General features: G+C 36.8%; 1 protein-coding gene across 1 annotated transcript; it reads left to right on the top strand.

Moving 5' to 3' along the window:
* The first annotated feature begins 4,618 nt into the window (after positions 1-4,618).
* On the top strand, positions 4,619-25,809 carry RNMT (RNA guanine-7 methyltransferase). The gene is made up of 10 exons (XM_069468285.1): positions 4,619-5,036; positions 6,251-6,386; positions 9,210-9,335; positions 11,499-11,611; positions 12,390-12,571; positions 13,074-13,238; positions 16,301-16,418; positions 19,383-19,484; positions 20,404-20,437; positions 25,492-25,809. Exons 1-10 carry the CDS (start codon positions 4,620-4,622, stop codon positions 25,527-25,529), a joined length of 1,431 nt encoding a protein of 476 aa, XP_069324386.1. The 5' UTR covers position 4,619; the 3' UTR covers positions 25,530-25,809.
* The last annotated feature ends 2,184 nt before the right edge of the window (positions 25,810-27,993 follow it).

Genomic DNA, 27,993 nt, shown 5'->3' with positions numbered 1-27,993 from the left:
TCGGCGCGGCCCTTTGCACGCCGCCGCGCGCGGCACGATGGGAATCGTAGTTCCGGCACGGAGGACGTGCGTCCCCTCACGCTCCGCCAGAGCGGCGGCATGTGATCCGCACACTCCCCGGAAGTTACGTAACAAGACATGCGTGGCGTGGGGCCGCTGTTTCCGCAAACAGAATCGTGTATGGCTGTGCTGGTGAGTGTGTGGCAGGAGCTCCGGCCCTTGTTTTCTTTGTGTTTAGTCCGTCGGCCGCGGTTGAGTAGGTGCACTCCAACTCCTTACGTGGGCTCTCTTCGCACTGGCCCTGTGTCTTCAGCCCCCGTCGCGTGGGGGTTACTGTGCCCACAGCCCGAAGCGAAATGGGAGCTACATGGGGTGGGCGGGTGCTGATGCTCTTCCAGAGCGAGCGAGCCTGGGTGGGAAAAGAAGCCTGAAGAGCTGCTTCAGCTTGCGCTCCAGGGCGCTAAGCAGGGGGCTGGAGAGGGGTATGGGATCCGAAGGTCTGTCTTGAGTGGCGCCTCGGAAACCTGAACTCGAAGTTGTGTAAGAGGCCGCGCCGATGACGAAAGGGGGTGAAATTGGCCGGAGAACCCCTTTCTCGCCTCTGTTGCTTCGTCTTGGGCCCCGAGTTAACGGTGGAGCTGTGGGGTCGGGGAGTAGAGCTTATCCTGTTTGAGCTTTAGTCTGGCGGCCCTGCCCGCCTGCTCCGTCTTACCTCGAGAAACTGAAATGTTGGAGAGGCATGGCTTGCTTCAGGGGTGCGACTGGAAAGCCAGGTCTAAATGTTCATGTGGTCATTTATCGCATATCCGTCTCGACGTGAGGCTAACATCTCATTAAGCTCCCTCCTTGAGGATTCTGAGGGACAGCGCTCTGACGTTTGGAGTGTTTTCATTTTTCCACTTTGAGCTCGGTTTCTCCCCCGGACTTTTAAAATTGGTATGTAATGTACATATTTTGGGGGTACATGTGATTTTTTTGATACATACATACAATGTATAATGATAAAAGCAGGGTAATTGGATGTCCATCACCTCGAACATTTATGTTTATGTTGGAAACATTCCAGTTTTTCTCTTGGAGCTATTTTGAACTATTCAATAAATTATTGTTAACTGTGGCCACCCTACTGTACTATTGAACACTAGATTTTATTCCTTCTATTTAACTGGTTTTTTTGTACCCATTAACCAACGTCTTCATCCCTCTATCCTTCCTAGCCTTTGGTAACCACCAGTCCACTATCTTCAATGAGATCCATTTTTCTAGTTTCCACATATGAGTGTGAACATGCCATATTTGTCTTTCTGTGCCTAGCTGTTTCATTTAACATAATGACCTCCCGTTCCATCCATGTTGTTGCAAATGACGGGATTTCATTCTTTTTGAGACTGAATAATATTTCATTGTGTATATATGCCATATTTGCTTTATCCATTCATCTGTTGATGGACACTTAGGTTGGTTCCATATTTTGGCTGTTGTGAATACTGCTGCAATACACATGGGAGTGCAGCTATCTCTTCAGTGTACTGATTTCCTTTCTTTTGGATATATACCCAGTAGTGGGATTGCTGGATCATGTGGTAGTTCTGTTTGTAGTTTCTGAGCAATCTTCATACTGTTTTCCACAGTGGCTGCACTAAATTACATTCCCACTAACAGTGTACAAGCATTCTCCCTTTTCTGAATCTTTGCCACCATCTGTTATTTTTTTGTCTTTTTGATAAAAGCTGTTTTAACTGATATGAGACGGTATCATTGTAGTTTTGATTTGCATTTCCCTGTTTAGTGATGCTGAGCCTTTTTCATATACCTGTTGCCCATTTGTATATCTTTTGTTGAGGAATGTCTTCAGATTTTTTGCTAATTTTTTAATTAGATCCTTTTTTGCTATTAAATTATTTGAGTTTCTTATATTAATATACTCTGGTTGTTAATTGCTTGTCTGATGGATAGTTTTGCAAATGTTTTCTCCCATTCTGTAGGTTGTCTCCTCACTCCATCGATTGTTGCCTTTGCCTTGCAGGTTTTTAACTTGGCATAATCCCATTTGTCTATTTCTGCTTTTGTTACCTTTGCTTTTGAGATCTTACTCAAAATATCTTTGCTCGGACTGATGTCTTGAAGTGTTTTTCCAGTGTTTTCTTTGAGTGGTTTCATAGTTTCAGGTTTTAAATTTAAGTCTTTAATCCATTTTGATTTGATTTTTGCATATACTGAGAGATGTGGATTTAGTTTCATTCTTCTGCATATGGTTATCCAGTTTTCCCAGCACCATCTACTGAAGAGACTATCTTTTCCCCAATATGTGTTCTTGATGCCTTTGTTGAAAATGAGTTGGCTGTAAGTGTGACACTCAGCTTTTAATACTCTTACCCATTTCTGTGGTCATGTGGAATGCTTTGTCATTTATTCTGACTGAATCAATTATGTTTTTATGATATCATATCTGTGAAAATAGTGACCTGTGTAAATAATATTCATGCTTAAATCCCAGTACTAATTTTAAGTGATAGTTACAGCTGAACATGATATATCACATTGCCTTTTTTTAGTTTAAAAACTAATTTCTATTTTGTTATTAGGAAGTAAGGGGTAGAGGAGGAGAAATAGGGGTTTGATATTTGGGGGCCAGTTTTCCTAGATGACCGTTTAAAATAGTTATTCTGCAAACTACTTTTCTGATTTTTGTTGTCTGATTCAGTTCTTCCTATTTGGCACCTTTCGGTATTTTGTTACCTCAAATGGGGGACTGGCGAAATCTATTATCACTTGAAACTCTTCCTCGTTCATAGGGACTTTGTTTTTACCCATTTCTTTCTTTCCTTCCTTTGTTTCCTTTCTTTTCTTTCTTTTTCTTCTTTCTTTCTTCTTTGTTTCTTTCCTTTTCTTTCTTTCCAATTTTTTTATTTCTTGTTTTATTTAAAAATTTTAATTTTGGCCGGGCGCAGTGGCTCACGCCTGTAATCCTAGCACTCTGGGAGGCCGAGGTGGGCGGATCGTTTGAGCTCAGGAGTTCAAGACCAGCCTGAGCAAGAGCGAGACCCCATCTCTACTAAAAATAGAAAGAAATTATATGGACAGCTAAAAATATATATAGAAAAAATTAGCCGGGCATGGTGGTGCATGCCTGTAGTCCCAGCTACTCGGGAGGTTGAGACAGGAGGATCGCTTGAGCCCAGGAGTTTGAGGTTGCTGTGAGCTAGGCTGACGCCACAGCACTCACTCTAGCCTGGGCAACAGAGTGAGACTCTGTCTCAAAAAAAAAAAAAAAAATTTTAATTTTCTTTTTACCACTGTACTAATGAGGATTACCCATTTCTTTAAGCAACTTGATTTAGTATCATTCTTTTTCTTTACTCAAAAGCAAAAGGCTTTTTAAAAAGAAATTTTCCTCTTCATAACTTTCAGGTTGTGAATTTAATCTGAATTTGCTGAATCTCACTGATTTTCTTGGACTTTTGCATTTCCTTTTCTCCATTTGATTTGAATAATACAGCCTAACATTTTAATAGTGGTAGGTAAGCTGTAAGCTTCTTGAAAACATAATTCATATTGAGTTCCTCTGTAGTAGGGATCAGTAAATTTGTTGAATTACTTAATAAATGGACCACCTTGATGATTCCTATTCAATAGATCAGTTATTTCCCGCTCCCTCCCATTTTACACATAGGTCTAAGAACATACTTGAAAGAGACTTAATGGTCATTAAACTACGGGCAAAATCTTGAAACTTGTCTAAAGCCATTTCACCCTCGTCACTTTCTACCTAATTCGGACACCTGTTATGAAATATTTCAGAAGTCCTTGCTATAGATTGCCACAATTTCTGTTCTTGATGCCCTTCATGTCCCTGCACCAGAAGAAATACCTAACAGTTCCATTTGTTAAGTAGTTTACTCCAAAGAATTTAAAAGAATTTATTTCCTAACAACTTTGTGTCTGTTTAAAAAATTAGTATACATAAATTGGGGGGAGTAATATTTGTGATTAATTCTTAACTGCAGTTCCTTACTAATGAAATGTGCGCACTTATTGGTACTGTACAGCTTCAAGCCTTGAAATCAGATTAGACACCACCAACTGCGTTTCATGTTTCACCTTGATTTTCTGTGATAGCACCAAAATCTCAGTTTCACAAAGTTATGATGTCATTGAAAGGAATGTAGAGCAATCTCTGTTGAAATGGTGCTCTACTTGAAGCTGATAGTTTCTGTGATATCTTCCAGATGACAGATCCCGATGCATCTGTTTGTTATAGTCCCTAGCACACAATTTGAGAACCAAGGCTGTAGAGTAAGGATCAGAATAGAAATGGAACTTGTATATCCCCACATCATTTGTCAGTTTTAATGCCTACAGTTACTTCTATGAATAAGATTGTAGAATTTTGGGGGGATTATAATTAGTACTACCATATTCATAAATTCATACATAATATATATCAGTTAACATTTTTTAATATTCTCTCTACAATGAGGTTTTTTAAAAATCCTAGTTAGTCGTGGAAATTAAATTGTAGTTAAAATTGTTTTAAAGTCTTAGTGTTTACGAATATCAAATTTTTGCCATTCCAGTGTTAGTGTATGAAGTTTTGCCATCAATTCAAGTAATCTAAAATGGAAAAGTCTACAAACGCAGAGGAATATGAAAAGATGTCTCTTGAACAGGCGAAATCCTCAGTAAATTCTGAAACAGAGTCTTCATTTAGTATTAATGAAAATACAACAGCTTCTGGGACTGGGCTTTCTGAAAAGACTCCTATCTGTGAGCAAGCAGACACGCCAAAAAAGAGGAATGAGTTTGAAGATAATCTTGCAAAGGAAAGTTCCAGTTATGGGGAAGACACTCCATCCAAGAAAAGAAAACTTGATGCTAAAATTGTCCCAGAGGAAAAAGGTTCTGGTGATGATGAAGGCATGTCAAAGAAAAGAAAAAGAGAAACTGATGATGTTCCAAAAGATGAACCTTCTGCTGGAGATGGCACTCAAAAAAAGAGAAAAATAGAACTTGAGGATGTTCCTGAAAAGCAGAAAGTATGTTGAATCTATTTTATTTATAATAGAGTATGTTCATTTGAAATGTATAGAGCAGCAGTAGAATAAATAATACTATGTTATTTTAGAACTCTTATTTGACTAGAAACTTGAAGACCAGTTTTTATAGTTTGGTTTTTCTTAATGTTTTAAAAAAGCCAACAGTATGAGGTCCAAGTGATTTACCCTTTTCCTTTTTTATTAGGTATTCATCTCCTTTTTCTAAAGAAGTTAAGATTATCACTTAAAATGATAAATTTCAAAATCAAACCCAGCTTTATATGTCTTTATTAACGTAGTTCCTTAAACTATAATTGTTTCCAACTTCTTATTTATGCATTTTCCATACAGTTTTAGTTAAGTGGATGTTATAGAACAAGGGACAGCAAGTCATTTCTGTCTGGGAATACTATATTAGAAAGGAATCTGAGGCAGAATCTGGAATTGGAGGAAGAGAGTACTTTAATGAATGTGTAAAATTCTGCCATTGGCCCTGAAGGGGGGAAAGTGGCCAGTAAGCCAGGCTTTTGTTGTTTGTGGAGTGTGAATCCTCGTAACGGAAGGAAGCTTATATTTTAAATGCAGTTTCCAAATTTTTATTAGCAGAACCATAGGTAAAGAGGAGGCACTTTAGCTGAAAAGGGAGGTGGGGGAATCTGAAGCCCTTTACCTACCATGGCATTTTTACAGAATACCTTGCTCCTCAAGGAGGACAGATTAAAAATTGTTGGGTTACAAATAGCATGTATGGTAACGTAATAATAGAAATCACTGACACTGAATGTATCCTGCTGAGTTCTAATCTCTTTATATACATGGTCTTATTTAATTCTCACAATGAATTTATAATAATATGTAATTATAGCTTATTCCTATTTTATTCCATTTGAGGAACACCATCTACTGACTGTCATTGAATTGAATAAACTGGAACTCTGGAAGAGTACTGGTTTTATTAAGACATTGACACTAAAATTATATAGATGAAAGATCATGATGAAAATTTTAAACCTAGACATGTCTTTTCAAATGGGGAACAGAGGAAAACAAACCTTAGGCCTGACTGTAATTAGTGGGATTTCTGTGGTTAATCGATTGCTCAGTGAAGTTTACTGGTTTCAGTAGTATTCTATTCTTTCATAGGTCATATGCTCTGAGGCTTACTTTTACCATGTTCTGATCCTTGATTTTGTTCCATTCTCTTTTATTTTCAGAACCTGGAAGAAGGACATGGCTCAGCAGTAGCTGCCCACTACAATGAACTTCAGGAAGTTGGTTTGGAGAAGCGTAGTCAAAGTCGTATTTTTTACCTAAGAAACTTTAATAACTGGATGAAAAGTGTTCTCATTGGTATGATTGATTGCATTTTGCCTTTTAGCATGGAATATTTTATTGTAGCTGATGTTTCATTGTTTCTCTGCAGTGGTGTAACAAAAACCAAGCTACTGGGTCTTTAATTCCTATTCATTTAATTATCAAACCTTGACTTAGAAAGCTAGAGCCAAAACTAGGCCTTCAAGATAAATTCTTTTAATATTTACTTTTGGTTGACTGCATAAGATATCAGTGAGAATTCAATTGACTTAAGTTAATCAGGCTTTCAAAAATCAGTGTGCTTTTATACTTAGAATTAAGGTTACCTAGTGCTATTAAGTAATTATTCTGTTTCATTCTAATAGTTTTGGAGTACTGGCATACTGTTAGATTAAACATTCAGGTTCCATTAAGTCAGGATAGTAAGCAGTGTTTTGATTTTTTTGTCTCTAATTTTTTAATGAGCTGGCAAAGGTCATGTGCGTTAATTGTCCATTGATCTTTTTTTCTTGTACGGTTTCTTCGAAGAGATAAAGTTTACTTTGAGGATTGACATTCAGCCTTTTGAAGCAAACATTTAATTTGTGGAAACTCACCTTTGAAATTAAAATGAGCAGAGAAAATGTGATTCAGAATATAATTATTTCATTGTATATCTAGTGTCTTAAGCAGTCAGACTCTTAAATGAGTTTAGATAATTTTAAAAACCTGTGTGTTCTGTAGTTTTTCATAATAAAGATTTTTTTCTTTCAGCCAGTCTATGAAAAAGCAGGATGCTTTCTTTTCTTTTTTTTTTTTTGAGACAGAGTCTCGCTCTGTTGCCTAGGCTAGAGTGCTGTGGCATCAGCCTAGCTCACAGCAACCTCAAACTCCTGGGCTCAAGCAATCCTCCTGCCTCAGCCTCCCGAGTAGCGGGGACTACAGGCATGCGCCACCATGCCCAGCTAATTTTTTCTATATATATTTTTAGTTGTCCATATAATTTCTTTCTATTTTTTTAGTAGAGACAGGGTCTCACTCTTGCTCAGGCTGGTCTCGAATTCTTGAGCTCAAATGATCCACCAGCCTCGGCCTCCCAGATTGCTAGGATTACAGGCGTGAGCCATCGTGCCCAGCCAATGCTTTCTTAATTACACTAGAAAGAATAAAATGCTAGTTACGGGTAATACCTACTAGTATCGATGATAATTTACTAATTTTCAGAGATAAATTATCCATTCTGAGAAGTATTAGGAGTGGGAACTAACTAGGGTCATTTTAAACACATTATTTTCTGTCTTTCGTTTTTTGCATTCCTGTTTTATTACAAATATTTGATTGATTTGACTCTGCCAGTGTCAGCTAGGGTAATGAGTATTCACTTTTCTTTTTTTAAGGTTAATATGGCATTTTCAGCCTCTACTCTTAAGCTTCTTTCTGGACCCTCATCCTAATTTCTTTTTTAGCTTTTCTCTCCCTTCCTCATTATACCCAGTGATGCAGATAACTTATCATTGGATATTTTTATAATGTACCATTTTCTCATGTTTCTTTTCATTGAATGAGTATTTTTGTATCCATATTTTCATGTTGTTAAATATGTTATTTTTATAATCAAGAAAACAGATAGGTTTTTAAAAGACTTGGCAAAATTTTCTCTCGAAGCGTATTCATAGTATTGTTTCCTTCTTCAGCTGTTCTAGCCACTCTCTCAGTGAATGCCTTGCAGTCTGCACCATCTTTCAGGTCCTAATGCACTCAGTGTGATCTGTGTGAGCTTTCTCTCTGGCTTTTTCCTTTCTCTTCTCAATACTAATTCTTTGTTATTCATTTTCTCTTTCTTCTTGTTGCTTATAGCTTAGTAAATAGTAGAGTATGGTTGTTGAATGTGAGAAAGATTTGTTTGAAAATAGTGTTTCATGATGATTTCCCCTTAGTCTTACTGTATAGAAATAAAGAGGTTTTGTAATTGTTTTTCATTCTTACATTTTTTTATGCTGTTAAGATTGATGGCAGAAAGTTAAATATTATGGAGCTTCTATTGGGAGTTACTTTAAGATCCTACAGACAGTGAAAGTATTTATACAGACTCCATTAAAATAGTACACACATGAACTAGAAAGTGTTAAACTCTGTGATAAAGACAGGGAATGTGGATGTAGGATTCAGTATTATATATCAAGTTTTAGAATTGCTGAATACTTCACTTGTCAGAGAATATAAATATGCTTTGAACTGATACTTGAACAATTTGTTTATTGATATTTGGGGACCTACTGAGTTTATTTGTGGGCTATTAATGTTATTTGGTAAACTAGGGTATTTAAATATTCTGATGATGGTAAAACTAAAAGGTACAGGTTTTTTTTTTGTTTTTTGTTTTTGTAGTTCTTATATTTCTTTTGGTGGTAAGCCTGACATCTTTTATGATAATCAAGCACTCTTAGCATTCTGTAACTACTGGATTTACTTGGTTGTATAATAAGTTAAACACTTAGCTATGAAAAGGAGATGACTACCGAAAAATTATGAATAATTAGTTTTTCTCTTATTCTGAACAACTGTTGGGTCTTTTGTATTAGTTAGAATTTAAAACGTCTGCCATTTAATGTTGAATCAAATCTGAAAGTAACCCTCAAAAAGCTGCCCTAACTTTCTAAAACACCAGACACATACTCTTTCATCTTTAATGATAGAGAATTGTGTTAACTCTTAGTTGTATTTTGAAATACTTACCAAAAGTTATGAATTAACTACATAAATGAAGACTAATTGTTTATATTAAATATGAGGCAAAGCTTAGTAGGTAATTAGAGGTCATAGTTTATGTTTTAGTAAAAAAGAAGAGATCGTTTATGACGACTGATTTTTCTCTTTTAGGGGAATTTTTAGAGAAGGTACGACAGAAAAAAAACCGAGATATCACTGTTTTGGACTTGGGATGTGGTAAAGGTGGAGATTTGCTCAAGTGGAAAAAGGGAAGAATTAGCAAGCTCGTTTGTACTGGTAAGGTAAATAATGATTGGAAAAGAATAATTTGTGGTCAGTCAGGTGAATGGAAAATAAGAAAGGATGTACTTAACAACATGGTGCTAAAATGTCTAATGGCAAGACATCTGGGGACTATTCATGAGATGGGTGTTTTTTAAAATGAGTTATAAGACTTTTTGCTAATGGTTTTGTAAGATAATGTGATTAATGAGCCTGGGATAATTTGTCATTTTTGAGCGGAAGGAAGCTATCAGAGATCCACTTGTCAAGATAAGACAATTTGAGCATCAAAAAGAATAGTGTTTGGACAAGTCAAATAAAGGAAAAAGCCTCATTTTGGAGGTTGCTAAGCAGTCTTGGAGGTTGCTAAGAAACTCACTATTCTGAAACTCGAAAATTAAGAGGAGGAAATCATACATTTTTCTTACATTCCTCCCCAATGTAAACAGTATTTTAAGGTAACCAAATGGTTGAAAAGGGCAATTCCTCTCTATTGAAAAATCCTAACAAATAAATAAAGGAGGAAAGATAGAATTAGATTACTATTTTTTCACCCAAATAATAGATCTAGGCAACAATTGCTAAAAGACGCTGAAGCCATTGGGTGAAAGGTTGATAGGAATTTCATAAATGAATGAATCAAGCACCAAAGCCCAGTGGTCAGTCATAACACTGAAGTGGGACAAGCAGAGGACATGTTCTTTTTTTATGTGTTGGGTTATGGGAAGTACATGGTACCACCTCCAAAGTACTGCTAAATCAGCAGTTCTGAAATTTTTTGGTTTTATGAGCCCTGTACACTCTTAAAAATTATTGAAGACCCCAGAAAGCTTTTGTGTATGTGGTGATATCTATTGATATTTGCTGTATTAGAAATAACAGCTGAGAACTTTAAAAATATTTTTAATTTATTAAAGTAAATTTAGTGAGAAATCTGGCTTTTTTTCTTTTTTACATTTTTGTAAATCCCTTTAGAGTCTGGAATAAGAGGAGACAACTGAATTCTCAAATCTGTTTTTGCATTTAGTATATTGTGATCTTATTTTGGTTGATAAGTAGTTATAAACTGAAGGAGTATATTGATTGCCTTTTTTGATAGCTGTAGAAATTCCTCTTTTATCCTACATTAAAACTTGGCAAGTAGTAATTTCTTAAAGGTTAGTTACCATGTGGAATCTGAGACTTTATTGATGAACTTGTGTTATATTAAAATCTATTACTTTGTCGTGGAATTCCTTCATGATTTTATAATATTTAGAAAATACTGTTTACTAAAGTTATGTAGATCTTCTACATTTGGCATCAGCAAGTCACATTTTTTTAATGTCACCACTGATCAGAAAAGTCAAAGCACTGGGAAGAAGTCTGGCACGTGGCGGTCTAAGTTTTTCAGACTTGTATTTTTCTTCATCTTCAAGAATATATGTGCCAGATATTCAAGTCTGAATAACCATAATTTGTCAGTCATTCTTTCAAGTCAAAATGATTTTCTATGAAAAAAGTGGCCACTATAGCTTACAACTCAGAACAGTCAAACTTTATGTGGCAGAAGTGTTTTGTTATATCCCATTTCATCACACAATATTAAAAAGATGTGTATTGTAGAGCCAAGATTTAATAAAATTAATTTTTACTGCGTTATCAAGGGCATTCCTAAATGAAAAACTGGCTTTCCCCCCTGCCTAGTATGTAGTGGTGAAGAATATATGGAGTACTACCGTACTGTTTAGTGCCACTACTTTTGTATTTGTAATAAAGTGCCAGTATTTTGCCCACCATTGCCTTTGTATCATCAGTGCAAATCTCAAAATAGGGAAAGGGGCAAATGACATTTTTATTATAAAAATAAAAACTTGGTTATTCCAAAAGTGGGCTTATAGATAGTGTTAAATTTTATAATTCAGATTGGAATGTAAACTTTCCACTTTTTTCTTTGAATAAACATTTAGAAATCATGATAAAACTTTTCTGGTATTAGTACCTATTGAGAAAGCTTTTAGTTCCTTTTGAAAAATAATAGTGTATTTGCATTGGAACAAAGACTTTTGTTTTAAAGGAAATAGAACTTTTTCACTGGGACTAAGGCTGGATTTCATGCTGAAGTTTATTAGCTGAGATCAGTGTCTAGATTTGTGCCATTCTGTCTGGACAGTTACTATCACCTTTCTGTCCTTCCAGATATTGCTGATGTTTCTATCAAACAGTGTCAACAGCGGTATGAAGACATGAAAAATCGTCGTGATAATGAATATATTTTCAGCGCAGAATTTATAACTGCTGACTGCTCAAAGGTACAGATTCTTTTTTTGTTGTTTGTTTGTTTTTGGCCAATTTATGTTTTACATTTTTAAAATGTTAAATGGTTTGTTTGGGTAAATGATTTGTTTTAAAAATCTCACTTTTTAGAATATGCTTTGAAACATTAAAAAATTTTAGGACATGCATTTTCGCTTTCAACTAGAAATTCTGTAATGATAAATTCCCTTAAATGACCCACCAAGCACTTCTGGTAATTTTTTACTTAATTTGAGTTGTTCAAATCACTTGTTGCTCTTCTGTTTGGACAAGATTTATTTCCAGTATTTTGAAATAGAACTGAACTTACAGTATGTTTTTTTCATCTTGTAATTTATTAGGGTACTTTCCCAACATGTCAGAGTCTGGTAGGTTTTTTTCCACCTTCAAAGCACTTGCATTTTTTTAAATGCTGAAGACCAAGTATTTTTTTTTAACCCAAGTTATCAAGTTATTGTTGAATGCCATTTTACTTTAGCTCTCAAGTAAAGCTGGTGAAAGCATCAACTTTAAATGTCATATTTGACTGATTTATTTTTAACATGATTTCAGAATCCTTAAGTTTTTAAATACCATGAAAATGGAAATCAGATTATTTTGTTAAACCAAAATAAATGAATGATTTCTTTATGGCCCTTACTGCAGAAGAGAAAGGATAGATTGAAGACTGTGAGGAAAAGGAAGAACCTTAAATTTTAGAAATTAATTTACTAAAAAGTTTTTAATCTGTGTTATACTTACTTCAGACTCTTAACCCATTTTAATTTGTTTTAGGAACTTTTGATGGACAGATTTCATGACCCAGGAATGTGCTTTGACATCTGCAGTTGTCAGTTTGTCTGTCATTACTCATTTGAGTCCTATGAGCAGGCTGATATGATGCTCAGAAATGCCTGTGAGAGACTTAGCCCTGGAGGCTATTTTATTGGTACTACCCCCAATAGCTTTGAACTGATGTGAGTACTTCTAAATATATTGTAGTTTACAAACTATTTGGTATTAAGCATACATTATTAAGTAATAAATGTTTATCAGAAATAGATTTTACAAAACATGCCATGTTAATCTTACAAGTGCTGAACATTTTGATAATGTGTTTGAGTAGATATTCAAAGTCTAAGTTCAAAATACAAATTTACAGATGAACTTTTAAAACCTCTTTATGTGTTAGTTAGGACACCAAAGTTACAGTGGTAGGCAAAGTCCAGGTCAGGTACACAGAGACTTAACCAGCTGTCATGAGAGCGCTACCTATTTCCAGCCACTTTTTTTTGATAAGCCTGCTAGTGATCTTTTAGTATATTGCTTCTTAAAAGTAGCTCAAATCCAATTAAAAAGCTAATCAAGTGTGTTTTAAAATTGTATTATGTAATTTTTTATATGTATAATCTGACAAAATAAGTCTATGCTATTCACAATTTTAATCTTTTTATTTTGATTGGGGGATAACCCTGATAGAAGACGCCTTGAAGCTTCAGAAACAGAATCCTTTGGAAATGAAATATATACTGTGAAATTTCAGAAGAAAGGAGATTATCCTTTATTTGGCTGCAAATATGACTTCAACTTGGAAGGTGTTGTGGATGTCCCTGAATTCCTGGTGTATTTTCCATTGCTAAATGAGTAAGAATGTCATTAATTTGTTACTCTTCTCTTTTTGTCTTAAGAGAGAAAGAAAAGGGGGAAAAAAGTCAGTATTGCTTTTCATTCCTTATTTTAAATGTGGCCCAAAGAAAAAGTACAACCTTGCAAAAAAGCCTTACATCTAGGATTGGTGCCATAGGTCTCTTAACAGCCCAACTTACTTTTCTTTCATTCCTGGATTATTTTACCCTGTGGGTAAGAAAGGGAGCCAGTCGTCTTCAACTTGGGGCACAAAATGACTGACATTGCAAATAGCAAAAAAAATTTTTTTTTTCAAGTGACTGCTAATAACTTTCGTAATATACAATGAGTCTTCATCAGTCAAAGACCCTCCTTTTGACAGAGATAGGTATTAAAAGTTTCTTGCATTTCACCACAGCTTTGAAGTTGCCTATGTCTCCAAGACAATGTTGGTAGTAAAATCCTGATTCAGGAATGTCTTCCCCCATGTGCCTGGCTTCCTAGGAGTCCTGGAAAACTATAAACACGGGAAAAGCTGGGGGTTACGGGCTTTCTTAGGTAAGGCTTCAAGGCCTTGTGATGTACCTTGTTTGCCAGAATTTCCCTGACAGGGAGAGCATAAAAGTCAACTTAAATACAGGCTGCATCATAATTCATCAAACTTGATTTTCTGCTTCTTAAAAACAAAAATTTTTTATTTTGAATATTGAGAAAAAGAAGAGCTTTATTGTCTGCTTATTTTTGTTGGTGATTAATTGAATTGTGACTCAGTCTGTAAAATTACAGGTATAGGATTTTCAGGAGTTCTATAATATGTAAAAATTTTATATATTATATTTTAATATAAGAAAGTCAAATAGCATTGTGACTTAACATGAGAAAAATACTATGCACAATTTTACAACTATAAGCAATTTATAAAATTTAAAAATTTAAATCATATTTTGTTTTTTAATTTTTAAAATTAGTTCTTTTTGGCAAAAATGTTACTACTGCTTTTAACTTTATGGAAGAAGAAATTAAACAGTTGTTTTTGGTATATTTTGTATGTGTAGTGTGTTAGCTTTTTAGTTTTTAGTTAACTAAATTGGTGATTTTAGTATACCCCAAAAGATAAATAATAAAACAAAAGATTTTTTTAAATGTTAAGCAAACGCTAGCAATCTTTTTCACTTAAAATTGCCTAATGATAATAAACCTATTAAAGTCATAAGTCATCAGTTTAACGTCTGATTTTTTTAAAAAATTATTCATTGAAACAGGTTTTGGATGAGACAGAATCTGAAAATGTATAGGGGTTTTGAGATGCCCTTTTGCCATTTCATTAAGAAACTGAACAAAAATATAATTAGCTTTTATATGGCAAAACCTATTCATAATTGTCAAATTCGTTCTCAGTTCTTTGTAAGTATGATATTTTTTAAGTATAAAACTTGGTTTCATTTCTAAAGGCTTATTTTGGAGATTTATAAAAGAAAATTAATTGCCTAGAATAAAAGAGACTTGCCTTTGTTCATGTTGTCTTTCCAAGAAGGGCTAATTCGGATAACAGAATCCTGCCTTACAGTGCCTCGTAGATACAAATCCCACAGCCCTCCCATGCTTCCCCTTACCCTGTCCCCTCAATTGTCACCCTACACACAAGCCCTCCCACTTACCTTTTCAGGACTTTCCCCCCCTTTCTTCCTCTCTTCCTTTACATGCTGCCTGAAATCATCTCCAGGCTCCCTCATGTTGCCTACAGAAATACAAACTTGGCAAATGCAGTGAAGGAAAAAAAAACCCACCAAACCTGAGAGTCTAACGGGAGACCTAATGCAGTTGAAGATTTAAGGAAGACATCTTTAGAGAAGTGATGTTTAAGTCAGGATCTAAAGGAAGAATAGAGGTGGCCAGTTGAAGACTGGAAGGAAGAGTGTCCTGACGGGGGACAGTGTGTGTGAGAGCCCTGAAGTGGGAAAGCTGGCAGTTCAAGGAATTGAGGGAAAGCCATTGAGACTGGGTCTGAGGGAAGCCGAGCCCGAGAGGCTCAAGATGAGGCAGCATCCCTTTATAAATGAGTGCCTTAGAGGCCATGTTCAAGGCTTTTGGCTTGTGTCCTAAGTGCGCTGGAGCCCAGGCAAGGGTGTTAAGGGGGGCAGTGACATGACTAGGTATGTATTTCTGAAAGCTTACTCCAGGCATGGTTGGAAAATTCACTGAGGAAGAGTAAGAATGGAATAGGAGACGGGTACAGTGGTTCCTGCACTGGTGCTGCTTAATGGGGATGCGGATGGAAACAGGTGGGGCAAATGTGGACCTATTTGAAGTGGACGTTCTCTAAGTAAGGTAGAGAGGCATTAGGGGGAGGAGGAGAGGGAGGTGGCATGAATCATTAGATGGATCTACTGAAATAGGATTGGCAGAGAAAAAATCCAGTGAGGTTCAGCCCTAGATATGGGAAGCTAGAGAATGCCAGTGACACGACCAGGTGAAGATTTCTAATAAGCAGTGGCAACTAGGGGTGTGACAAAAGAGAGAGCTGGGCTGCAGATAACTTCAGCTCTCTTCAGGAGGGGAAGTGTAGGCTCTGGGTTAAACTCAGGACCTTAAAGTTTAGAAGTTGAGTATAAAAGAAAACTGAGAACAAAGTTAAAAAAAAAAAAAAAAAAACTGCAAAGAAGCAGCCTGAGATGTAGGGTAAAAATTAATAGTGTGTCTTGCCAGAGAAGCCAAGAGATGAGAGCAGATCTTTCAAGAAAGAAGTTGGCAGCTGTTTTCAGTGCTGGTGTTAATGGAATCAGTAGGAAAGTATGTCCTGTAGCCTTTAACCCTGTGGCTTCCTCTCATTTTGCTTCCTGACCTATTTGTTATACTAATAGAGAGCTGTCTGCAGCCCCCTGAAATTTAGAATGCATGTTTCTTTCTGGCATGCTTATGAGTATGTTACTCTTAATTCATTTTGCATTACTCTATTGTAAATTTATGAAGGAAGTGGTAGCTTTTTAAGTCCAGAAGATGTCACTGTTATGTAAAAGTAAACTGTTGAGGAATTACAAACATTTTGGAAGCCTTTTCATTAAGTAATCTTTTTTGGACAGAATGGTGAAGAAGTACAATATGAAGCTAGTCTACAAAAAAACATTTCTGGAATTCTATGAAGAAAAGATTAAGAACAATGAAAATAAAATGCTGTTAAAACGAATGCAAGGCCTGGAGGTGAGTATTTAGAAATGTTACAAAAATTCCAGGTCATGGGGAACTTGTTTGGCTGTTTTTGAGATCCCTTTCAAGGCCATTTAGGCACTAAATTGTTAACGTTTGTTACACAGATTATAAGTGCTCTGGATTCTTCAGCAGCTAGGAGAGAGCTTGATATAGAAACTTTGCATGGTGGGCAGTCAGTAAATACTTGATGAAAGAATGAGTACTGCTATTGTCAAATTCTGTTTTCTAGGTAGTACTGCTTTAAAATAGGATTTCTCAACCTCTGGTCTGTTGACATTTTGGACTGGATAATTCTCTGTTGTGAGATGCTGTTGTGTGCATTGTAGGGTATTCAGTAGCATTCCTGGTGTCTACCCACTGGGTGCCTGCCAGTAGCACCCCTGTACCCCAGTTATGACAGCCAAAAAATGTCTCCAGCCATTGCCAGATATCTCCTGTTGGGCAGAATTACCCCCAGTTGAAAACCACTTCTTTACAACAATGCCTTTTGGTTACAACAGTAATTTAGAACCTTCTGGCCAGTGTCCAAGACAGGCTCACACCACAAGTAATTTTGTTCTATGATGACACTGTAGTGAGGTTCCAGTCTTTAAGGCTGTTGTTGCTGAGACTTGCTTCACCTCCTGGACTCCTGTGCTTCTCAAGCAGCAGTGAAGGTAGTCTATCTAAGCTTTAAACATACCGCCATAGATTAATTGCTTTTCCTTTTTCTCTTTATCAAACTATTTAATTGGACAAATCTAAAATATTTGGTGAGCATTTTTGCTATTGATCAGCAGAATCATATTCGTCAAATGGGCATTAAAGTTTTTTAGAGAGTTTATTCAATTCAGAATGTTCTTTTAAGTACTTTAAACATATTGTCTTATTTGTCCTCATAATCACCCCCATGAAGTAGGCAAAGCAGTTACTTTTCACGTTTTAAATGAGCAGCCTGAGGCTCAGAGGATAAACAACTTGTCCAGGGTCACATGGCTACTGACTTGGGTTTTCTTCAGTTTTTTTATAGGTGGTATGCAAACAAAAGTCTCCTACTGAAGTTGCATCCAAACCCAGCCACCCCCACAATTTTGAGTGGAGGAATATTCTTTAAACCCTAAATTATTTTTGAAACCCATAATCAATAAAATGTTACATTCTTTTTAGTATACACAGTGCAATGAGTTTATAAAGGGCCTTTGGGAAAAGAAGACAACTAAGGGGAAAGGCAGAGAAGCAGGAGAGAGCAGGGACTGGTTGAGGAAATACTGGTCACTTTCCTGTTTCTTTAGCAGTCTTCCTTCTCCCCCAGTACTGCCCTGGAGGATGTGACTTTTCATGATGGCTGTTTGGGTACATGGGCAGTAATAGCAGGTAATTTGAAAAAGTCTTTTCGTTCCCTTGCTTCTTGATCAAGTCACTCCTGTGGGCCTGTAAAGGACTTGGAGCAGGAAAGGACATGACCCAATAAGAGTTAAGACATTATTGGGTGGACAGTTTGTGGGGACATTGAGACCAGACCAGAGGTGGAAAGAGCAGTCAGGACGCTACTACTTTAGTCCAGGTCAGAGATTTAAATGGATCTGTTTCTTGATATTTACCATAAAAGGTTTTTTCCTGAAGCATTCATCTTTCAGATGGGCTCAGCACTAGAGACACTTCTCTGCTTTCATGGAGCACTGGAGCAGGGGAAGGAAGAATGAAAGATGGGTGTGGGCCAAGGAACTGTAGTTACAGTCCTGATGCCTATTTTCCTTTTTTTCAAAACCAGTGAACTTATTCTGGGAACAGTTCTGGAAAAGTAACTCCTTTCACAGGAGACTTACCAGGATATATGCATTTTAGAAAGTTTTGAAAGGAAAATCAGTTTTGTAGCTTTATAATCAATCATGTATGGGTTGATCTTTTGAAATGATCAATAGAACAGAGAAACCGGAAGTCCAGTGATAGGCACAAAATCACGCAGAGGAGTCATGATAAATTGAAGAAACAGGTTTACAACAGAATAGTTTGGTAGTCATTCAAAATAAAGTTCTGAAACTTTGTAATATGGCAAAACTGCAACACTTGAAATAGTGATAATAAGTGTTCTTTCTTATATCCCTTGTGTTAAGATACAATAAAAAGTAAAGTTGCTGATGCTGACAATGTTGAAGTCCTCAGTAGCCAAATACTTTTTAAACAGCAAATGTTAAATAGCTTAATTTCCAATGCCTGAGCTTGCTCTAGGGTACTTATAAAGAAAAGGGGAAAAGAAGATAGCAAAGTAGATATTCATGGATCATTTTCTTAAAAGTTTAAGAACTATCATATAAATAATTGCATTATGAAAAATATATAACCTTTGTAGAGTGGATGGTCATTCTATTAAATAAAGTAATTTAAATAAACATTTGGCCAGCATACTTTTAAACTAGCATTTTTTTTCTGACCTTTCTTCAGACTCTTACATAAATATGGGAACTACCTATGTTTTGGAGGTTGGATTATATTTTTTTATCCTTAAACTCACATTTTTTTGTTATCTTAAACAGGTTTCTCTGTTGACTTAACATTTTCATTTGTATTATTTCTAATTGTTTGTGCTTTTCATGGCTATGAAATTGCCATCATTTTAATATTTAGTTCTTTGGATGACACCCTCTTTTTTAAGCTTTCTATTGTAACAGAAAAAGCCCTTAACTAGCAGTCCAAGAAGATGCAAGTGATTGCTGCTAAATGGTCCTTGTGATTAAATTTTGTAGTCTGCTCCAGCTGTAAATATCCTAAGATTGTGATAAAAGGTGACCATAATTGATTGCTGCTTTAAGAGAGGATCCTGCCCCCTCTTTTTTTTCTATATTTGAAAAGTATGTGTAATTTGTATTCTCAAAGTAATATTTAGGGATTATTCTCATAATTATTTTATTTCAGAGATTTAGTATGTTTAATTCTGAATTATAAAATCTTAACTAAAACTCCAATTTGCTTCTCCAGCCATATCCTGCAAATGAGAATTCTAAACTTGCCTCTGAGAAGGTGGATGACTATGAACATGCAGCAAAGTACATGAAGAAAAGTCAAGTAAGGTTACCTTTGGTAAGTTTTCATTTTTGAAAGTATTTTATAGAAAATGAAAAAAAAACATGCATTATATGGAGACTTAGGAGATTATTTCACTTCTTAAAATACTCGGTCTCACTGACTTACAAATCAGATGTACAGTAAGTAGTCTGTTTTCCCTAAGTTAGGATGACCTGTTACGACTACTGTTTACAGCATTCCATAGATAGAATGCAGGAGCCCATCATTTAATGGGGAAAAATTACATCTTAATTTTTCTAACTTCTGTGTGAAAGCCTGCATTTTGGTATTAGCTGTAGCTGTGACTTTGTCATCAGTAGAAATTACAGATATTTTCGTAGCACATTTCTGCTAACATCTTAGAATATAATATGTCACTTTTTGACACTAATTACTAGAACTGCCATTAGATCCTTTTAGTTAATGGAATGTGCAAAGCAGCACATACTTTTCATATTTTGATAGCTACTTAAATATAATTTCTTAGTATATCATATACTTTATTTTGTGATTCCTTTGGAAAAATACAAAAATTTTAGTTCTTCCTCCTGTACTATTTGATATTTCAAAATTGGCTTTTTTATTCATTTTCCAAGTTAAAAATATAGATACTTTTTCCAGTTGCGCGCGCACGCACGCGTGTGCACACACACACACACACACCCCCTCTTTATTACGCATTCAATCTCTGGTTGCGAATCTGTAAACTAGAGGATTTGGCAGGGGGGCAAAAGTGGTGAGAAGATGGCCTTGAAAGTTAATGTCATTGATTTCTTTTATGTGCTCAGATCACAGTACTATTAACAGTGAATTGTGTGTATATTTACAGTGAAGTTAGGGTCTTTTGGCCACCTCTGTCCATTATTGAAAAATAGCCATATGTTTACTTCCATACTGAATCTGAAATTTTCTTTCTTTTTCTCTTTAATTTTAGGGAACCTTAAGTAAATCAGAATGGGAAGCCACAAGTGAGTATATCATTCGTGTAGGTTAACTGACAGTTTAAAAGATGTTGTTTCAAAGTTATTAAAAACTGAAAACCTTAGAGTTTTTCTGACACATTTTAGATCGTGTGTGTTGTTACACACACACAAATATATGTATATCCATACATATGTCTAATACCCCTTTCTTGCACAGCTGTTTATACTGTATGCAGGACGGTGCTCAGCATAAACTTTCAGGAGCACATGTATACATTTTCATTGCCTATTTGTACTAAATAGCCATCTCTGTTTGATGTCTTTACTTCAGATTTCTATTGGAATTTTTGGCATATAAAACACTTCATGTATTTTATTTGATTCTGGTCACTCAGATGTTGACAGTGAAGGCATAATACTAGAACATTTAATGAAGCAGCAACGAGCAGGTTATGTTAGAGGTGTGTATAATTGGGAACAAGTAACTTACCTGGGGTCACAGAGCTAACCGTGGTTAGCTAACCTAAATGATCCATCTTCTTAACCATGGCCTCATGGAAGCTCTTGTGAAGGGCCAACTTCATAAGACCTGCTGAATTGGACAGAGAGGAAAAGGAAAGATGACAAATAGGGCCAATATTTTGAGACTGTCTCTGAATATTAAGAGCATTAATAGAAAGTGATTGGAGGATGTTTTACAGACGTGATCATCCTTGACTGGGGACATGAGCACAAATGTTATGTATTTTATTACTTTTTCTCTGCAGTGGAGACTGGCCACCTATCTTAATTATCCTGCCAGTCCCAAAGTATGGTGTAAGTTTTGGTCAAGGGCATGATGGTGGTACTGGCTATAGCTTAGAACCTCATTTTTATATTAAGCATGGACTTAGATTCATAATATACAAGTAAAGAATTAGATAACACATGAAGCATTAGATGGCCCCAGACAGCTGAGGAAGAGACAGGTGGACCTGTGAAAAGTGGTAGAAGAGCAGCAGCCAGATTGCAGCCAGGATCTAGCATTCCAGGATCAGGTGGCTCTTGGATAAATTACACAGTTCGAAGCTGGAGGGCTTTGTGGGCTGGGGAGTGTCTTGCCTGGCATCAGAAGTCTAATAAGTCTGGGAAAGTTACTTTGTAGACTTCTACTGGTCTGATCATTAAGCTCTTATCACCATAGCCTGCTCCTCCTCTAGAAGACGCTTTAAATGAGAAAGGAAAGTAGAAAATTGCCACTGATTTGCTTTTGGAAGGGAAGTGGTTCAAGATTTGTTCCTTTAAATCCCAATTGAAATGCCTGCATAGAAGGTATTTTATATAATGAGTGGGACTTTCAGAAGTTTTGAGAAAGAGAAAGTTACTAATTGTGAATTTGAAGTCAGACTCCAGCATCTTAGTGGTTTTAAATGACCCTAAATGAGGACAGGACAGGACTGAAGGAGGTGGTGTGTGGGGGTGGGATTTGGCAGGGTTGAACTGCAGAAAGGTCACTTGAAGTAGGGTACAGGGTAAGTGATGCCGGCCAGTTGTGAGTCTGTTGGCATGCTGTGAGTGCTGTGGACTGCTCTGCTTCCTCATCTGCTGGCAGGAGCTGCAGGGTTAATCACCCTGCCTGTTTTCTGTCCATCTGTCACTGTACCACTAGCCACATTGCATTTCAGCGGAAAGAAATCAAAAACTAGTTAAGTACAGAGCAGGAGAGTAGCATGGCCGAGGTAGTATTTTGGAAAAACTGGTATGGTATCCAGTACAGGTTAAGTTGGAAGGGCAAGAAGCTATAGTACGGGGAGACTCTCATGTAGTGTGCCTTCAGTCATCTGCCCTCTGTTCACAGTCAGCTCAAGGAGCACGGTCTCCAACTTACATGGCCTTTATCTTGACTCGCTGTTGACTATTCTAGTGCATGCCTTGAATATCCTTGTGGTGTTTTCAGGATTTGTCACCTTTTCAGGTATTTTCTTACATAAAATCTATTGGTATCTTATTAGAAGATACACAGACATACCTTGAAGATATTGTGGGTTTGGTCAGAGTCTCACTCTGTTACCCCTGCCAGAATGCAGTGGCGTCATCACAGCTCACAGCAACCTCAAACTCCCTGGGCTCAAGTGATTCTTCTGCTTCAGCCTCCCGAGTAGCTGGGACTATGGGTGTGTACCACACCTGTAGAGATTTTTTAAATTTTTTGTAGAGATGGGGTCTTGCTATGTCAAGGTCTCGCTGTTGCTCAGATTGGTCTTGAACTCCTGGCCTCAAGCAATCCTCCTGCTTCAGCCTCCCAGAGTGCTAGGATTACAGGAGTGAGATACCACCCCCTTCCCAATTTCTTAAGTAAGTTTGCTGCATCAATTGACTCTTCCTTTCATGAAAGATTTCTCTGTAGCGTACCATGCTGTTTAATAGTATTTTACCCACAGTAGCACTTCCTTCAGAATTGGAGTCAGTCCTCAAGCCCTGCTGCTGCTTTTATCACCTAAGTTTAATATTCTAAATCCTGTGCTGTCATTTCAACAAAGTTCACAGCATGTTCACCAGGAATAGATTCCATCTCAAGAAGCCACTTTCTTTGCTCATCCATAAAAAGCAGCTTTTTATCCATTCACGTTTTATCATGAGATTGCAGCAGTTTGGTCACATCTGCAGGCTCCACTTCTAATTCTAATTCTCTTGCTCTTTCCACCACATCTGCAGTTACTTCCTCCACTAAAGTCTTGAATCCCTCAAAGTCATTCATGAGAGTCAGAATCCATTTCTTCCAAACTCTTGTTATTGTTGATATTTTGTCCTCCTCCCACAAATCACAAATGTTCTTAATGGCATCTAGAATGATGATTTCTTTTTACATCTGGTTTTCAGTTGATTTTGCCCAGATTCATCAGAGGAATCAATATGTATGACAACTATAGCCCTACAAAATATATTTCTTAAATAATGAAACTTGAAAATGTAAATTACTCCTTGGTCTACAAGCTGCAGATTGGATGTTGTGTTAGCAGTCATGAAAACAAAATTAATCTCCTTGTACATCTCCATCAGAGCTCTTGGGTCGCTGGGTACAATTGTCAATGCACAGTAATATTTTGAAAGGTATCCCTTTCTAGCAGTAGGTTTAAACAGTGGGCTTTAAAATATTCAATAAACCATGATGAGAACAGATGTGCTGTCATCTAGGCTTTGTTATTTCATTTCTAGAGCACAGGTAGAGTATCATTCTTAAGGGCCTAGGATTTTCAGAATGGTAAATGAGCACTGGCTTTTAAGTCACCAGCTGCATTATAGTCCCTAACAGGAGAGTCAGCCTCTCCTTTGAAGCTTTGAAGCCAGGTGTTCACTTCTCCTCTCTAGCTAGGAAAGTTCTAGATGGCGTCTTCTTCCAATAGAAGGCTGTTTTGTCTACAGTGAAAATCTGGTATTTAGTGTAGCCACTTTCCTCAACTGTCTTAGTTAGATTTTCTGGGCAATTTGCCTGCAGTTTCTATATCTGCACTTCCTTGCTTCACCTTGTTCTATTTTATGTTATAGAGATGGCTTCTTTCCTTAAATTCATGAACCAGTCTCTGCTGACTTCCAGCTTTTCTTCTGCAGCTTTCTCACTTCTCTCATCCTTCATAGAGTTGAAGAGAGTTAGAGTCTTGCTTTGGATTAGGCTTTGGTTTAAGGGAATGTTGTGGCTGGCTTGATCTTCTATCTAGACCAATGAAATTTTCTTCATACCAACAGTAAGGTGATTTTGCTTTCCTATCATTTGTATGTTCACTGAAGTAGCACTTTTAATTTCCTTCAAGAACTTCTCCTTTGCATTTACTACTTTTCTAACTGTTTGGTACAAGAGGCCTAGTTTTTGGCCTGTCTGGGCTTTCGACATGCCTTCCTCACTAAGCTTAATCATTTCTAGCTTTTGATTTAAAGTGAGAGATTTGCTACTCTTCCTTTCACTTGAACACTTAGAGACCATTGTAGGGTTATTAATTGGCCTAATAGCAATATTGTTGTTTCTCAGGGAATAGGGAGGCGCGAGGAGACAGACGGGGAACGGCCGGTTGGTGGAACAGTCAGAACATACACGACAGCTATTAAGTTTGCGGTCTTAAATGGGCATGGTTCATGGCACCCCAAAACAATTAGTAATGTCAACAATAATAATATCAAAGATCACTGATCACAGATCACCATAAAAGTTAGAAATATAGTAAGAATTACCAAAGTGTGTTACAGAGATGAAGTGAGCACATGCTGTTGGAAAAAATGGCGCTAACAGATTTGTTTGATGCAGGGTTGCCACAAACCTTCAATTTGTAAAAAACACATTAGTTGCAAAGCACAATAAAACAAGGTATACCTTTAGTAGGTTTGAATTTCAGTGAGTCAGAACAGGGAATCCTAAATTCATTTAGCTGTCTTTGAGTCACAGGAGGAAATCTTATTTAAGGGAGAGTACTCTTGGGACCAGATACATGCAGAAATATTATTGTTGGGCCCAGGTAAATGATATCTCATGGTATCGAGGCTTGGTATCTCATGGCTTCTGGCTTGCTCTCTCTTTACCAGGCCCTACAACACAAGTGTTGGATGAATTTTAGTGTGTCACATTACATATGTTCCTTATATTTCTTAGTAGTTTTATGTTCTATATGTTCCTTACGTTTTCCTGAATAAAAAACTTAGAGTACCACTACCAGTAGTATTCATTGTAGTGTGATAATTCTACCTACCTACCTGCCTACCTACCTCACTGCAGGTAAAAAGATTTGAGTCATAAGACAGGGATTTTTATAATAACTTTTAATTTTTCTTACCTCCAACTGTTTTTAAAGGTTTTTTTAGAACTGTTCAATTGGTTTTCCCATGGCTGTGATGTCACTGAGTATTACTGTAGGTAGATATTTTTTTCAAGTGAACATAGATCATCCCATATCTGCCTGAAAATGACTCCAAACAGTAGAGTAACTCTTAGAATTAGTGGAATTTTTCCTCTTCAAATGCTGCTCGAGAGCCAAAGAATTTTCACTAAATTTTGAACAGGATTGAGATTGTTGTTTGTTTACCCTGCCGAAACAGGAAACTAAACTCTAAACTTTTATTTATTTCCTTTTTAGGTATTTACTTGGTTTTTGCCTTCGAGAAGCAGCAGTGAGCACGTAGGCAGTAGTTGCAGAGGACCTGTGCTCTGTCCTGCAGAGTTGAACAGTCCATCTCAGATACATTTGACAGCTCTGTTTGTTTATTTTAATTCTAAATGTGCAGGATGCTGCCAGCAACTCCAGTGTGTAAATTCAACATTTGCTGTCTGTGACAGATGAACTTTTGTGTGTGTATATAAGAACGAGTTGGGATCTTTGTCTTTAAAACCTATTTTTAAGTAATGTTCTAAGAATTCCATTTGCCTCTACTCTCTTAGCTCGTAAAAATTATAATATGACTTGTAAAAGCAACTGAACTCCTTTCCGGTGTTCTGATTTGTTCCATGTGTGTTTATAGTATTAAATTTATTGCAGTTGTAGGATTGGTCAGAGCATTTCCATCACGTGCTCATTTCTGTAGTTTTTTGTTATACAGTGTTTTTTTAAGATTAAATGTGTGCATTCTGTACAATTGAATGTAAGTGTATATGTATTACTAAAGTTTATAAGTTTAAAACTCAATTTAGATGGTAATAAAGGTTACTTAACTAGAATTTTAGCAATTTATTGCATTTCAAAATAAATAACTACCTTATTTGCTAATATGCTGCAATCTGGAGCTCATTAGAACATGTTATATGGCACCATAGAATTATTTTGGAATTTTGGGACTTTCTTTTAAGAATTTCCTACCATTGTAATTTTTCCAGTTATCAAGATTGAAATTAGACACATTTACCTTTCTTCATTGAAGAATGATGCCATGGTTATTTTTCTCAAGATTTAGTGAAAATCCCTCCCATGTAAACCTGTTGCACATTTTTTTCAAATTTATACATGGTTGAAAACTACAGTAGGAGTTTAGGGCTGTAAAGAACACAAATAGATTTCAGATTAATTCTCACTGACTAATGCTATGTACCCACTTCAGCCCCAAAATAAGCAATACCTGTTCCTCTGTTACAACATCAGTACTGTGCATAGTAGGTGCCATTGTTTAATCACTATTCAGAATTTTTATTTGCCATTTCAGAACTGTTATAATTGTCACTGAAACTATCAGTTATGTAATACTCTTCCAAAACTTATGCCTTTGTGAACTGTTGTCTTTACTAAACTTGCCAGTTTTTAGATGTTGTAAAAAACTTAAAGAGCAAGGCAGAGCAATTGCATATTCTTTTAAAGATCATGTATTTAAAGCATGGTTTACAATAACATTACTTTCTATAGTTATTCATAGTACTTGTTTTAAAAACAGTCTCTTAATTAGTTTATGTCTGTTGATTGTTCATGGTGTTAGAGTATCAGGCTTTTTAGCAAGAAAACAAGGGTTTCCTCATTTCTGTTCCTTTTGCAATCTGTCAATCTCCAAACTGTCACTAATTTATAAAAATTAAGTCTTTTTTTGCCTTAGTAATGGTTTACCTTAAGTCATTTGGGAAATAAATAACAGTACGTCTGACTCTGGTGGTTGCCATTAGCTAGGAAAGGCTGGATATTGGTGCTGGGGAGGTGTAGAAGGGGAGCTCTTTTACATATGTGGGTTCATTTTAGTTCTCGGGAAGGGCCAGAAGTATTTTAATAGTTTGACAGGTACAAAAAACTTCATCATTATTTCCTATTATTGTTCTCATTTAATGGTCTTAGTTAACAGGTAATAATAATACTTGTATTTGTAGCCTCTTTCAGCCCTTTTCACTCCATGAGTAATTTTGGGAAGAGAAGAATGTCCCAAAGGATGGAGTAACTGGTGGCAATACAAAGCAGAGAGAACAGAAAGGTGGAGTTCCTAGGGCCTTCAGTGCGTAGAAGGGAGCAGAGAGAGCTAGACTGGATCTGCACGGGGCTCTGGGAACTGAGCCATCTGTTGTAGGTGTGGGAGAGGCTCACGTGGAGCCTACAGGGCACTGAGCTCAGGCAGCCACCCTTTTCCTTGAGCTTTGTTTGGCTGTCGCTGTATCTGTTCTTCCTTGCTGTGATTATCTGGACAGTGACTCAGAAAGAGTCAGGAAAAGGACTGGAAAATGTGCCCCCTGCCCACTATCTCCCATCACCAAGGTGAAGGCTGGTAGCTCTCTCCCCCTACACACTCCACATTGTGACTGTTTGGTTTCCCATTTAAGATTGTGGTAACTGTCATGCAAAGGGCATGGCTTTGCACTGGGAGGCCAGGAAGAGTGCCTGTTGTACCAGCTCAGTGAAGTAGGTGGTTCCTGGGAGCGGCCACAGGGCACTCCCAGTGCTGCCATGCAGATTTGTCATCTAAGAATGAATTAGAAATGAAGATCAAAATCAGCCATTTGTGGGAATGACAGAACTAGAGATTGGGATGATTGGCCTGGGAACATGGCTGGATTGTGGTATAACCAGGAGTGCTAACATGGAATTCTTTGGGCCTAGAATATACTCAAGGAATGGCTCTAGTGACCACAGTGTTCAGGAAGAGAAGCTGGCCGTTTGCTGCTGTATGTGAGGGGC

The sequence above is a fragment of the Eulemur rufifrons genome, chromosome 5 (assembly GCF_041146395.1).
Source record: "Eulemur rufifrons isolate Redbay chromosome 5, OSU_ERuf_1, whole genome shotgun sequence".
Taxonomy (NCBI): Eukaryota; Metazoa; Chordata; class Mammalia; order Primates; family Lemuridae; genus Eulemur; species Eulemur rufifrons.
The sequence above is the reverse complement of the archived record's forward strand: the minus strand, read 5'-3'. Positions and strand labels throughout refer to the sequence as shown.

Excerpts from the sequence above, each read along its gene's own strand:
- RNMT (XM_069468285.1), top strand. The coding sequence starts at position 4,620 with ATGGAAAAGTCTACAAACGCAGAGGAATATGAAAAGATGTCTCTTGAA. Across the intron at positions 5,037-6,250 it reads ATGTTCCTGAAAAGCAGAAA|AACCTGGAAGAAGGACATGG; the intron begins GTATGTTGAATC and ends TTTTATTTTCAG. Across the intron at positions 19,485-20,403 it reads GTCAAGTAAGGTTACCTTTG|GGAACCTTAAGTAAATCAGA; the intron begins GTAAGTTTTCAT and ends CTTTAATTTTAG.